The 14,815-nt window shown below is 36.3% G+C and overlaps 2 protein-coding genes across 10 annotated transcripts in view; one reads left to right on the top strand and one right to left on the bottom strand.

The window, feature by feature from the left end:
* Positions 1-41: 41 nt before the first annotated feature.
* BECN1 (beclin 1) lies at positions 42-9,483 on the bottom strand. Of its 8 annotated transcripts, none has more exons than XM_083378158.1 (13): positions 9,363-9,462; positions 8,484-8,596; positions 7,860-7,988; positions 7,466-7,533; positions 7,189-7,247; positions 5,618-5,708; positions 5,269-5,405; positions 4,572-4,766; positions 3,863-4,009; positions 3,028-3,177; positions 2,834-2,894; positions 1,567-1,709; positions 43-859 (listed from the first exon to the last, which is right to left on the bottom strand). In XM_083378158.1, exons 2-13 carry the CDS (start codon positions 8,509-8,511, stop codon positions 691-693), a joined length of 1,377 nt encoding a protein of 458 aa, XP_083234284.1. In that variant the 5' UTR covers positions 8,512-8,596; positions 9,363-9,462; the 3' UTR covers positions 43-690. The 8 variants fall into 8 exon arrangements, with proteins under 8 accessions (XP_083234290.1, XP_083234284.1, XP_083234286.1 ...); XM_083378160.1 differs by lacking the exon at positions 9,363-9,462 and adding an exon at positions 8,823-9,313 and having other exon boundaries at positions 8,484-8,518; XM_083378159.1 differs by lacking the exon at positions 9,363-9,462 and adding an exon at positions 8,823-9,313.
* A 107-nt stretch (positions 9,484-9,590) lies between these two features.
* PSME3 (proteasome activator subunit 3) overlaps positions 9,591-14,815 on the top strand; it is a 29,438-nt gene continuing 24,213 nt past the window's right edge. The window contains exon 1 of one of the 2 annotated variants that reach the window (XM_083376081.1): positions 9,591-9,766. In XM_083376081.1, coding sequence (XP_083232207.1) covers positions 9,725-9,766 — 42 coding nt within the window. In that variant the 5' untranslated portion in view covers positions 9,591-9,724. The remainder of the gene's footprint in view (positions 9,767-14,815) is intronic. The other variant, XR_014494068.1, reaches the window with a different exon arrangement.

A 14,815-nucleotide genomic window follows, 5' to 3' on the forward strand; every position in this document is an offset into this window, starting at 1 on the left:
AGTGTCTGACATAGGCATAGGATTCATAAGCAGATAACTACTAAAAAGGCACTGCACATTCTCATATGCTTCAATAGTTTAATGGATATCACAGATTTTGTTATCGTAATCCTTTAAGAGGGTATAGGATTTAAAGAAACATATTTTGTCCACGACTAGGGCATCAAAACCATTTCCAGAAGTCTTGCATAACCATTACAACACCAAGAACTGTAGCAGCTTAAGACAGATATTAGATGTATGGATTATGGAGATAGATGTTACATGTAAAAGCAGAAGCTTTAGCACAGACCAATAAATGTATCTGAGAAAAAAATACATCAATGTGTTACTCTCTCTAGAAGTGATAAATTAATCTGAAAAACATCAGTTTATTTATTTGTATTCCTAGTTTAGTGCAATAATGAAGCTGCAATAACCTCAACTAAACAGAGTCTCTGCCACTAATATTGTCTCCTTTTCCTGTCCTATTGGAGAAAATACATCATGATTTTTTTCTTAAACTCAGTCGTATACTTTATCTACATGTTATCTAAATTATGCTATAAAGGTTTTTCCTTCATTCCATTTTATAATGAAATGTCAAGGTTGCAGATTTTTCTTCTTCTAAAATAATGTATGGCTGTCACAGTCCCAAGTCCTACTTTTGGCATAATTGCATCATGCTGGATTCTATTTCCTTCATAATCGTCATTTATTATAGAATTGAGAAGAAACCCAAGCTAGACCCCATTTCAGATTTGTCAGCATGAACTTGAGTGCTTTTGTCCACTGTTCCTCTGAGTTAAACTGGGTTTTAATGGAATAGGAACCACCATTTCCACCTGTATCTTCAATCTTGCCCTTTTCCACATCCATTCTGTATTGGAAAAACAGATCCTATTAGGCATTAAAACAGCTGGCATTTGGTCTCAGATTAGCACTACATTATTTTCTAATAAATCCCACTCTGCTTTTGTAATCCTCTGATTTGTTAATATTTAGACATATGTTTTATGTTAAGATCTTGCTGAGAGAGTACCTCAATTTTCTTTATTTGACACAATATTTTCAACAACCAAATGACGAAGCAGACTAAACTAAAAAAAATGAAACTTAATAATTCACTGGGATACATATTCTTGCTTTAACAGTAAGTCTAAAAAGATATTTTAAAAGAAAGTATATAAATATTTGCTTTAAAATAATAACTTGATAAAGCAGCCAGAAATGTGAGAAACAAAGTATCAAGAGCAGTTATATTTGTAGTGCTTGAAAAATTGTTACCAGATCAAAACAGAATACTATTCCAGTACTATTCCAATAGTAGTCAGCTATCTGACTCAATCTCATAACAAGATCACCAAATGTGGCAGTTTATTAGTGTATGAGTACTCTGAAGAACCATAGAAATCCAGCTGTTCTTATATTGCGTTAAAAACAGAAAAGAAAAACCTCTGGTATATCTTAAAATTAATAGCATCTAATTATATAATAGTTTAGCAAGTGATACTTAATTTAGATTAACCAGACTGAATTAAAGTTTGTAAGAAAAAGAAATCTACTTTCTGCACCATTGACATTTACCTGTAAGGTAAACAGAAACGGGTCTCGCCCTTTTCTACTTCCTCTTTGAACTGTTGTACACAATCTAGAAATGCCACCATTGCATGGTCAAATTTATTGTCCCAGAAAAATCGTAAGCCTCCTGAACAGTAGAGAGGCAGCTCCTTGAAGACATAAATGTAAATATTAGAAACAAAAGGAATTGTCCTACAGTTCTACAATATTAGCTGCTTTGCCTCTTTACTCAATAAAGAGCATCCATTACAACTTAGGTAGCATGAATCCTCTTTGTGGTTTATTACTGCTCCCCTAAACCAAGTCAAGACTACAGGAAACAAGAAGGTAAAATCTGTTTTACTCCCAACAGAAAACTATTCTTGTTTCCCTTAAACCTCAGCTTCTTTTTCAATTAGCATCTAGGGCATTTTAAAATACAAATAAATAGCAGAGCCTATTCCCTCGTGGGATCCAGGTTGTTCAATGCTTTTTCAATCAACTTCTAAATTCAGGGTAAGAAAATAAGTCCTACTGAAAATATCCTTTTGATTCGAGATGGAGAATCATGGACTATTCACATTTCCCCTCCCATTCTAGTTCAGCACAATGAGAATGAATGACTGCTCTCCATCTATGATACAGATCTGTCAGACATAGTCTACCTTATAATTCATTTATATATTTCTTGCATGGTGCGGTTGATGCCCAGTGTAAAACATAGGCAGCCTCTACCACAGGGTATAAAAAAAAGCTACCAAAAAGCACTTGCAGATGTTCTAGACATCTGGTTCTATATTTAAGAAGACTATATAAACAGTACAATTGTTAAGATAACATTCTAGTACAGTGTTCACATATTTAAGCTGCAGATTTACTACATTTGTTTATACTGCATAAAAATGCTGTACTGATATTTCTAAAATATAAATTCAATTATCATTTAAATTTTAGCATGTATGAGTATTTCATTAGCGTAAAAATGTTATTAGCTAAATCATTCTGTATTATTTTATTAAGTTAGCATCCCATTTCCCATCAATAAATACTCAGAAAGCCAATATATTTCAACATGTTTAGTGGAATAGCCAACCTATGTAAAAACTTAAAGCAACCTAGATTTTTTTAGAATTCAGCATATGCAGAATTGCTCAAAATTTTCTTCATCGAGTGTTCTAGAGGCTTGTTCTGAATTGACTATCTTCTAAGTATAAACAGAGAGAGTACTCTAGAAGTCCAAAATACAGGGGATGAAAAGGATTCTTGGAAACTAAAATGTGAGAAAATCTCTTACCTTGGATTTGTCAGTAAGAGACTCTAAATAAGAGTGATTTCCATATGGAATAAGGCGGTATCTGCAAGAAACAGTTACTTAAGAATAATTTGACTGAAAAGTACTGTATGGCCTTCTAAAATAGCAAACGTTAATTAATCTTGCCATTTCTATGGCTGACAGAGGGAGTGGTAGTTTGTTGTCTCTGTATCTACCTTTGAAAGATCAAACCCATCTTGTTGGCAAGGGCATGGAGAAGCAGAACAGTCTGCCCCCAGGCTGCATTGATCTCATTCCATTCCACAGGGACACTTGGGAGGCGGCCTAGTCGAAAGTTGTTTATTGTGCCAAACTGCCCACTATGCCTGTGCAAGAAGAAATCTAATCAGCTAGCTTTTGAGGGAAACAGAAAAATCTTAAACACAGTACAAACAAGTTTCAGCAATTTTAGGACACCTGTCCAAAGTTTAAATGATTTTCCAAACATAAACATCAAGATCCATAGCTTTTATGAAAATCTGTCTATAGCAGAGGAAGTCAGCCTGGTATTGCCCACATTATTTAAAATTCAACTCTGTGAGGCCCAGTCAGTTTGGCAAAGGAATCTGAAATTTTAAAACAAAGATGGAAGGCTCTTGGACAAGACCCTGTGTGAAATATTACTAATTAGTTTTCATTAAAATACTACAGATAGTACCCTCCAAAAGGGGAATAATACATTGATTAAAGAGCTTTATTTATTCATGGTGAGTGACCTAAGACTCTCAAACAAGAGTTGCTTTTTAAAAAGTGGAAAGTAAGAATCCAACCATGACTGAATACTGTAAAGTATAAACTGAAAACAGTATCCAGGCACACTTTTGCAGCAAAGTTAAACTGAAACTATTATATTCGCTCTAATACTGTCCAGAGTCTTCTGAATTTCTCAACATTGCAGAGCCTAAATGACCAAATATGCTATTGTATGTATGTTGCAACTTAAATGCATTTTCCTCTAACCAGATTCAACTGCTAACGCCCATCCCAGTCTATCCAAATCGCTTTTCTTACCAGATATGGAAAGTAGCATTGAATACGTTGGTTTTCTTTAACTTGTCCAGCTGCATTTGGGCATAACGCATTTGATTATCAACACTTTTCAGTTCATCATCCAGTTCTAGTTGCTGCCGCTTGAATTCACTGTATTCTTTCTGATACCTCCAGGAAACATCAAGAGAATAAATCATTCAACATGTAGAATAGTGCCAGATCCAAAAGAACAAATCTGTTTTCTTAAGAGGGAGAAAAGATAGGCTTCAAAAATGTTCAGATGAATTAGAAATCAATTTCATGAAAATTAATTTGAATAAAAAAGATAGTTCCTATCTAGTGTTAAGACAGATGGCATAAAAATAGCACACTGTACTTCTTTCTATCTGACTTACGAAACTAATTAATTTCTCTGGACTTTCCTATCAAGTACTCGGGATAGCTAGAGTAAGTGAGCTGGAGGTAGGGTGTTAAAGCAAATGTGAAAAACACAAGAACCAATAAAAGGTCTGTCAGGGATAAGGAGAAAACAGTGTAGCAGAGATTCAGTAAGCAACAGCTGGGAAAGCAGCATAAAAAAGAGGAAAGATGTTTAGTACAGGCATAAAGAAAAAAAAAGGGAAAAATCCCAGTCGCCAATAAACGTGAAAACTTGGGATGATCTCCAAAGTATCTAGCCCAAAAAATTACAAAAATGGGAATATTGTTAATAGCAAGATTTCACACTCACTCAGCTTCCTCCTGATCCAACCTCTCAGCCTCAATTTTAACCTTCTCAAAATCTTCAGTCAGTGCCTTGCGCTTTTGCTCTACTTCCTCCAACTCTTCAATTAACCTCTCTTCCTCAAGAGCAAATTCTTTCAGTTCCAACTGTAATTTCTCCTTGTCATCTTCAGTCATTTGCTCCAGGATTTCAAGGCACTTCCTACAAAAAACCTGTGATTTTATGGGGTGGCAGTGTGCCATACAAAACCATTCTTTCACAATTATGTACCTGGAAACATTCAGATGTTTGGCAACTGCTTCATATTTATGAGAGTTGCAGTGTCCTGAAGTCATGTGATCATCTTTTGCGACTTTCTGACAAGCAAAGTCAACGGGGAAGCCAGGTTCACTTAACAAACACGTTACTAATTCAACAACTCCAGTGATTCACTTAACAAATGTGGCAAGAGAAGTTGTAAAATGGGGCAAAATTCACTTAACATATTTCTCAGCAACATAAATTCTGGGCTCAACTGTGGTCATAAGCAAAGGACTAACTGTAACTTGTTCTATTTTAAAATAGAAATTGAATTGCCACAGGTTGAATATATAGTATGTGTCTGAGACATGATATGATAAAAAATATTTTAGTGAGGCAAGGTGAAACTTTTTCTTTATTCTGTCAAGAAGATATTGTAGGGCTTCTGAAATCTATTACTCACTTATAGTTCTGGCATTCATTCTCAGTTATATTAAGCTGTGTGTCTAACTGGTCCAGAAGTGTATCAGTGCATTCTTCACATAGAGGATGATCCACATCTGTTTGGCCAGACATGATGTCAAACAGATCTCCAGTGACCTGTAAGGAAGAGCTCATTTTAGCAAAAGAAAGAGAAAACAGTTCTACAGTTTATTAAATGAGACAGAAAGGTTTTGCCAAGTCAAACTACTATTCATTAGAGCTTTGTTTTGATTAAAAAAAACAAGTTCAAAATTATTGCATTCTATTCTCCCAAACCATCATTCTTTTCTAAACGCTGATAGTACATTCAAGACTAGGGAACAACTTGCCTTGAGTCTTCTGCTGAGATTTTCCATGGTGCCTCCATCAGAGGCCTCTCCAATCAAAGTGAAACTGTTAGCACTTTCTGTTGACATCATCCTGAAAAATGCAGCTTGATTTTATTATAAGATTTTCACCAAAAATTCTGACATTAAGCCATAGTAGTTTACATTTTGTTCCACAAACTATTTCCAGTTCCTAAATAGTAAATGGGTTTTGCTCTATATAGTATATTTGACGGAAAATCTACAATTTACAGGCTTAAGTTGCATGAAAAAAATGTCTGAATTGTTATAGATAGACAATACCATTCAAAAAAATGGAAGACATGTTTGGATCCATTGCATCCAAGAATCACTTGGATTCCATTTAAAAACCTCTAAGAAAACTATTCCCTTTTCATTAGAATATAATTAGCTAATTCATACAAGTTATCGAGAACCATGGCCACTTAAAAAACTTGCAGAATGGTTATTCTGATCTGAAAAAAATGACAGGGATGAATGTATTAATCCTATGGCAGAAATAATAGAGGGATACTTCGGTCTCATTACTTTGGGAGGCAAACACAATTAGCTTTTTAAATTTTTCTAACTAACCAAACTAGCCTTCCTGAATCTACTGGCCTAATGTTGGACCAACTCCCCTCATTCCAATACTTTTACAAATTTCCTTCTGAAAACTGTTGTCCTACAATAGAGAATCCAGTTGAAAATGAACTACAAGAAGTCCTCAACTTTACGACAACAATTGGGACTAGAACTTCTATCGTTAAGCAATTGTCAGGTGTAGGAAATCAACAATTAAACATGTAACTACTCAAAAGTTTTTTCTAAATTGCTGTTCACAAAAAGACAGAATCTTGCCGGAGTGAAGCACACTCTGCTTAGCTATCTGATAAATACTGTGAAGAAATTCGGAAGGGTCTCTTCTGCACCACTTACTGCATAACAACAACTCAAGACTGATGTTTCACTTTACTCCTCCCTCCCATAACTCAGCACCAGATTCCACTACATCAATTCAGTTATTGAGTCACACTTAATGATTTTATAATTTTACAACCTTTTTTTCATAGTCATTAGGCTTGATTTTGCCAGTTGGAAGCTCTCTGTGAAGGTTACAAATGGTAATCACATGACCCTGGGGTGCTGCAACCATGATAAATAGATGCTGGTTGCCAGGCTCTCAAATTTTGATTGTATGACCACGGTGAAACTGCATTGATTATAAGTGTAAGGACCACTCATAAGTCATTTTTAACAGTGCTGTCATAACCTTGAATTGTCGTTAAACAAGATCATAGGATTATTTGTGTTTTCTTTCAAAGGAAGGATGGAAGAACTAAAGTATATTTTGCCTTCACTTCCTACAGGTAGAGAGAATTCTTGCTTCTTTTATAGATAATAAGAGCTTTTTTGCTTTTATTGGCAGGTGTGTGTGTGTGTGTAGATCCTCCACCCAAATTAAAATGCAACAACCTCAGAAAGACTATAATGTCAGAGTTTGGTCAAAATTTCCAACCTCTGAAAGAATGGTATTTACTATAAATTTATTAGAGCAGAGAACATAATAATACCTGGCTGGGGGAATGAATCTTCGGGACACTCCATCCTGGCGGTTTTCAACAAATACTTCCTAAAAAGAAATTTAGCATAAGCATCTTGTGATTCCTTACCAAAGAGAATTAAATGTTTTAACAACCTGCCACTTTGCAATGTACACGTATTACAAGAAAAACTTAAAAAGCAGGTTTTGCAGAATGAATGCCAAGAAAATAATAATTCCTAATATTGGCTGGTGTTTAATTCCTAGTGCTGCACTGCTTTTAATTTAGAATCATATGCTAACTTTACCTCATTCAAAGGGGTCTCTTCCTCCTGTGCATCACTCAGTTTTGCTGGAACAGTAGTAAGCAGAGGAGCTAGACAAAAGATAAACAATTACCAAAGAAAAAATAAAAACATTTGCATAATGCTAAAACTTAGCAGAAAGATTACTATATATGTCCATAATGTTTTCCATTTGAACTTTTGCTTCCCAATTCTAAGGACAGGTTCTCAAACAAGTTTCAGATTTGAGAACTGCCTCAGATTAAGCTCTGCTGAAATCGTTCATAACTACACTGTGTTACTGAATGTTTCCAACAACCTTACATTCTACTTTCATTGAATTTTCTCAGCAATTGACAAGTGTATACATTCACAATATGGAAATTATGCCTTGCATTGGCTTTATGCACATTTTTACCTGTCAATTCCTGGATGGTAACTTTGTCAAGAACATTGAAAGATGTATCCAATTTAAGAGGCTGGCTACAACGCTGGCAAACAAAGCTGACTTGCATGGTGCAAACAGGTGACTTATACCCATCCATATCTGTGAAAGTAGAAAGATAGTCAATACAATGCTTCTAATATTTTGTTGTATAAAGTATATATTTTATATTTGCTATCCAGTTTGTGTTTTCTATCTGTGTAGTTCTATTGTAAAAATTCAGAAGTGGTTACTAGTGTTCTCCCTTCTCTCATGTAGCATGAATTGATATTTCTGCCGTTATCATTACAGTGATCATCCACCTTCTCTGGCATTATCATGGAGAACATTTATCTATATATCCTATCTATGCATAGACCTCAGCTCTATGGCTAAAGGTCAACAGCAACTTGATGACACATATTGAATCAATCCAAGTATAGCATATGGTTTACATATGGTTTATCACCACCATTTCAGCTGTAACTCCCAAGGAAATCAGTTATGTTCTGATACTAAGTATCGTTGGGGAACTGTCCAAACTAGGATCTACTAACAAAAATCAGTCAGGTATCAGTTCAATCCTAAACATGATTTTGGAACAATACACATACTTACAATTTGTCCTACTGTAGTTTACTGACATTTACTACCTGGGAATAACACATATTGGTCAGTTTAATTTCCTTCTTTTGGTCCAGTTTAGACTGAAGCAGGTAGACAGATTATGGCTAAGAATACAAAAAGGTAAATTCCAATGACCTTTTGTTGGAATCTTGATTCTATCTAAATATCTCCGTCGTTCTTACCTACCTCACGACCAACAACGAACTAGTGTGCTTGTTAAGTGGCCATAATCAGGTTCCCTGACGATAAGCGGGATGCCCAAGAGATATGTATGTAAAGTTTCCCCGGGAGCGAACGAAATCGGATCGGTAAAAATCACTGCCAGACTACCTTATCCTCCCAACGCACAGTCGGCTTTCTATTTCCCTGAAAGTGCCTTCCCAAGCAACCCCGCCGCCTCTCAAAACGGCTTCGCAGAAAGTTTTCTCTTCCGGAGAAATGGCAATCTTTGCTCACGCCCTTAGGAGGCGCCGACACGGGGCCGCTTTCTCGCTCTCCGTGGCACCAGACAGGGGGCTTCTGCCGCCACGGCGCAGCTGGACTGGAAGAGCTATTTGCAAAGATGCAAAGTCGGCGATGTCCTTCTTGTACGAATACAAACCGTGCATGAAACATTTTACTGTTACCACCACCCTCATATTCACAGTAGAGAGGAAGCCCACGAACTGGGTTCACGACAATGTTGGGGCGGCGAACATCTGGTTGGCTCTTTGCTGCCATCTACTGACCATAATAACGCAGCCCAGATCTAATAAAATACTTCAGTTTAAAGGCAGTAGTACAATAATAAAAAAAAAGAGAACCACGGAAGGCAGGCCATCTCTTAGGAGCAAAAGATACTAAAGAACCGGCTACAGAAGGAAATAATACCTAGGATTTTACACAGCGGAAGATAATCTCTTAAATTGCCGGAAAAAAGTCACTTCGAACGCGAACCATCCTCAACTTCCTACTTCTACGCTGATTGGCTCCACGTCAATCCCTTCACTTACCAACCGGAAGTTGTTTCTTCAACGCATGTGCACAGCACCGGATAAGACCCATCCGACAAAGGCACAAGGAAGAATCACGTTGACTAAAATCGCGTTCGGTGATTGGCCAAGAGAAGGCGGTGGCGGGGCGTTATGTTCTCACTTCCGGCGGTAACGAAGCCGGTGAGTTTCTCAGGTGGTCGCGCGCGCGGGATAAAAGGAAACAGATCTGGCTAGGAAAACCGGCTTCCCCGCCCCGCTATGGCCTCTCTGCTCAAGGTGGACCCGGAAGTTAAGATCAAGGTATGGGAGGAGGGAAAAATTATAATAAACCCGCCACGGGCGTGCCTTTAGGCATGTGCAGAGTGCTACAGGAGCTCAAGAGGAATCTAGACAAGCTTCTGCCGCGGCAACTATTTTTGCCAGTCCAACGTGATCAAAGCAGGGTAGTTTTTGTACAGTGACAAACCACAGATCCGTTGAACGCTACATGTTTGGATCTGTTGGTGTCAAGTGATCTGCCATTGGGAACTTTAGGGCGTTACTGATCTTTCAGTCTGCTTATGAAACGAAAATTCCTCTAGTTGTGCAGATTGTAGCCAAATAAGCACGGCAGGCTGCTGCTGTTTATTATTATGGGAGTTAAAACCCGCGAAGCAGTAACCTTTACAGCTTCCCATGGCAATGAAACCCAGATGTTTGGGTTAGAATATAATATTTTTATCTGGCGAGATTATTGAATTCCACGAAAAACCGTATGTTTCACACATTTCCTGGATGGGATATTTATTATTTGCCTTGAAAAACACGCCAATTTATATAATCTAGGAACATAATTCAAGATTCTTAATAATTCAGCCAGTGTGCTTCTTGAAATGGCTAGGATGTGTCGCTTTATTGGAATAATTTTGATTTTAAAAAATGTTCTGTAGGTTTTTATTCTACGAAGGCTATACAGGATAATTTACTATTTATTTGAATACTGCATGTACAAAGTTTTTTTTAAAAAAAATGGTAGTTACTGGGTAAAACTAGTTACATTTAATATTAAGATTGTGATTATATCTTTTCCACTATGTTTTATTGTATTAAATAGGATTCGTTTAAATTGCATTTAAAAAATCAGTTTATGAACAAAATGTAATTAAAAAGTAATTTGAATAATTGCCAAAGAAAATAAAAATGTGATTCTTCAATAGTCACAAATAGAGTTAGTTGTGTATAATTCAAAAGTAAGTCCTGGTATATATAAAGATTTGCACACAATAGTAATTGTATTCTGAGAAATATATATAACTATGCTTCAAAATCCTATTTATTAAATTTATGCAACACCTATCTCACCATTTGAGTGACTGAATGGGTGAAAAATTTGCATAAAGTAAAATGTATTCCTTTTAGTGGCTGTAATAAAAGAGCATACTTTAGGCCAAATCAATTTGACCAGTGGTGTTGGATATATATTTTAAGAAAGGTATATAAATGAAATTATGAATGCAATTTTTTAAATTTTCTACTTAGAATTCAATCCTAAAAAAATGCTCAAAAGTAAGACTAGTAAAATTTAATGAGCCTTATTGCTAAAAGTGCATAAAAGCTGAACTCAAATCAGATTTTTGAAAAAATGCTTAATGTAACATACATGCTACAATTTCTTTAAAGTCCATAGTTTCTACTTCTCTTTTTTTCTACCATCGTAATTTTTGTTTTAGTAATATGATAGATGTGATAGGTGTCACATTAAAAATGAAATTAGGTATTTAGAATTATTTTAATAAATTTTGAAGAGTGTTAACATTTTTATTTCAATTGAGCAATAAAATTAAAGTTAATTTTGACTTTATAAAATGCAATTCCAAATTAAATATTTTGATATAAATAGTACAGTAAGAAGCAAGTTCTACTGCAGCAATATCTCGCTATATTTTTCAGTTTTTATGGCATATATATATATGTTACTTTATATACTTTATTGGGTAGTTTGAACAGAAGTCTTAAGCAATCCTATTCGATCTTTCTCATTTAATTATGAGGTCTTCGTTTAAATTGACTTGGGATTTAACCTATTCTTAAAATGTGTAAATTGGGTTTTACCTACATTTTTAGTAGAACTTTAATAACTATAGAGTTCAGTATTCTGCTAGTGTAGAAAGCAGCCACACAAGATGCATTGAGTACCCAAAGAAGGACACCTGAAACACGTCTGCTCCATGAACTGCATTGGGTGCCAGTTTGATTCTGGGTCCAATTCAAGGTAATGGTTGTGACTTATAAAGCCCTATATGCAATGGGAACCAGGCTACCTGCATTATCACCTTTGCACCATTACACTGGTCCAGCAGGGAAGGAATGCTGCAGATCCCACCAGTTAAAGAATTCTGACTGCAAGGATTTAGAAAGAGAACCTTCTCTGCCATTTCCCCACCATGTGGCATATTCTCCCTGTGGAGGCTGGCCCCCACTTTCCTGGCTTCCAAAAAAAATAAACATGCCTCTGAGGCCTTGTATGGGGAGCTCACAGGAGCATACAGCATGGAACTGGTCAATGCCCTGAGAGCACTCCATTTGCCTTTCAAATTGATTTTTTAATAGGGCTTAATTTTTTTTGCTTACCTCTATTTTTTTAAAAAAAATTCTAACATTTTAATTTGTATATATTATTATTATATTCTGGCATTCTATTATACACCGCACAGAGAAGGGAGAAGAGTTCAGAAATGCAAAAAATTGAAACATCTTGGTACTAATATTCTTTTTTTAAAGTAAACATCCATCCAATTAAGTGAAATAATGCTGTCATTTCACCAAATCATATTTTCAAGGAAAGAAATGAATCTAAAAGAAGGGTGTATAATAGTAGTATAGAAAATACATACAATGCATTCAAAGTGAAACAGAATTTTAGAAATGTCTAAATTTATTAAAAAGAAAAAATTGAAATATCATTTTGGCATATGTATTCAGACCCTTCACTCAGTACTCCGTTAAAGCAACTTTGGCAGCAATTACAGTCTTGAGTTTTTTGGGGTGTGACACGACAAGCTTTGCACACCTGGACTGGGGGATTTTCTGCCATTTGGTAGACAGCCATTTTCAGGTCCCTCCAGAGATTTCATTAGGGTTCAAGTCAGGGATCTGGCTAGGCTATTTTAGGACAGTCACAGCATTGTCCCTAAGCCACTCCTGCATTGTCTTGGCTGTGTGGTTGGGATCATGGTCATGTTGGAAAGTGAACCTTCTGTCCAGTCTGAGGTCCTGAGCACTGTTGAACAGGTTTTCATTGAGGATATCCTGAACTTTGCTCCATTCCTGACCAGCTTTCCCTCAATTCTGGCCATTCTCCTATCCCTGCTGCTGAAAAACACCCCTGTGGCATGATGGTGCCACCACCGTGTTTCACTATTAGGATGGTATTGGGCAGTTGCTGAGCCATGCCTGGTTTCCTCCAGACATAACGTTTAGAATTGAGGCCAGACAGTTCAATCTTGGTTTCATCAGACCAGAGAATCTTGTTTCTCACAGAGAGTCCTTCAGATGCTTTTTGCAAATTCCATGTGTTTTGCACTGTGGAGAGGCTTCTCTCTAGTCCATTCAGATTGGTGGAGGTCTGCAGTGATGGTTGTCCTTCTGGAACTCTGTCCCATCTCCACACAGGATCTCTGGAGCTCAGTCAGAGTGACCATTGGGTTCTTGGTCACACCTCTTTTACTAAGTCCCTTCTCCCTCGATTGCTCAGTTTGACCAGGCAACCAGCTCTTGGAAGAGTCCTGGTTGTGCCAGACTTCTTCCATTTAAGAATGATGGAGGCTCCCGTGCTCTTGGGAACCTTCAGTGCAACAGAAATTTTATTGTAGCCTTCCCCAGATCTCTGCCTTGCAATAATCCTGTCTCTGAGCTCTGCAGGCAATTCCTTTGACCTCATGGCTTTTGCTCTGGTACAGTATGCATTGTCAGCTGTGAGGCCTTCTACAGCAGGCATGTCAAACACATGACGTTGTGGAACGTATCACGACTTTTTCCTCATTGCCAGCAATGGGGTGGGCACGGATTCAGGACGATGCGTCCAACCTGTGGGCCGGCAGTTTGACATGCCTGTTCTACAGAGAGGTATGTTCCTTTCCAAATCATGTCCAATCAATTTAATTTACCACAGGTAGACTCCAGTCAAGGTGTAGAAACATGTCAGCAATAATCAAGAGAAATGGGCGGCACTTGAACTAAATTTCAAGTGTTGCAAAGAGTCTGAATACTTAAGCCAATGTGATATTTCAGTTTTTTCTTTTTAATAAATTTACGGACATTTCAAAACTTCTGTTTTTATTTTGTCATGGGGTACCGAGTGAAGATTAGTGAGGAAAAATGAATTTCAACAACTGTAGAATCAGGCTGCAGCATAACAAAATTGACAAACGTGAAGGTGTCTGAATACTTTCTAAATGCACTGTATAACAATAGGACAATGGTAAAATTTATTGACATAAATCTTTATCTTTAGGCGAGGTTCTATTTCTTGGCTGCTGTTCTTAAATGAAAGGGGAAAGATAGGAACTGCACAAGTTAGGAGAAACTAAAAAAAGCTAATATTAACAAACTATAATCTAGAAACAGATTAAGAAATAAGTCAAATATAGTATTAAGGAAAGTTATAATAATTATTATAAAAGGAGACCTTGGTGGCATATGTTCACAAATTTTGAGGGATAAGACAATAATATGTGATAGATGAAAATATTGCAACTTGAATGAAAAGATACACTTTTGAATTGGGATAAGTTAAAACAAAAAGAACTCGGCTCAAATGAAGATTAATCAAGGCATGACAGGAAAGTATGGCTCAGTTCTGCACATGTTGTAACAAATGTAAATCCACTCAGTTCAATGTGATGTTACTTGGGTTAGTCTTTCTAGGATTTCAGACTGAAAAGTCACTCATTAAAATTTAATGTAAAACACTAGCTGATCACATTGGAAAAAAAGGAAGAACTGATCAAACTAATTGAAGAAGCTAAAATTAAACAAGTAGAAAAGTTGATAATAATAGATGTGGCAAGGTACAAGAAGATAAAAATCAGCAAAATAATTTTAACATGGAAGAATGATAATTTGAATACTGATTTAGGTAAAATCTCTAAGGATGAATTTTTGAAATATTGGAGAAAACTGTCATATATAAGCTCAAGCAGTAAGGTGAACAAATAAAGAGAAGAGTAAAAAAAATAGTTCTCCCTGATATTTGGTGACAAATATACAGATTTGTGAATATATAAGTACTATTTCTTACAGACTGTTTTAAAAATCCATCTTGGAGAGGAGATGGGTGGCAGAAAAAAAATGATATTTTTTTCTTTTTAC

The sequence above is a fragment of the Vipera ursinii genome (genome assembly GCF_947247035.1).
Source record: "Vipera ursinii genome assembly, chromosome: Z".
NCBI lineage: Eukaryota > Metazoa > Chordata > Lepidosauria > Squamata > Viperidae > Vipera > Vipera ursinii.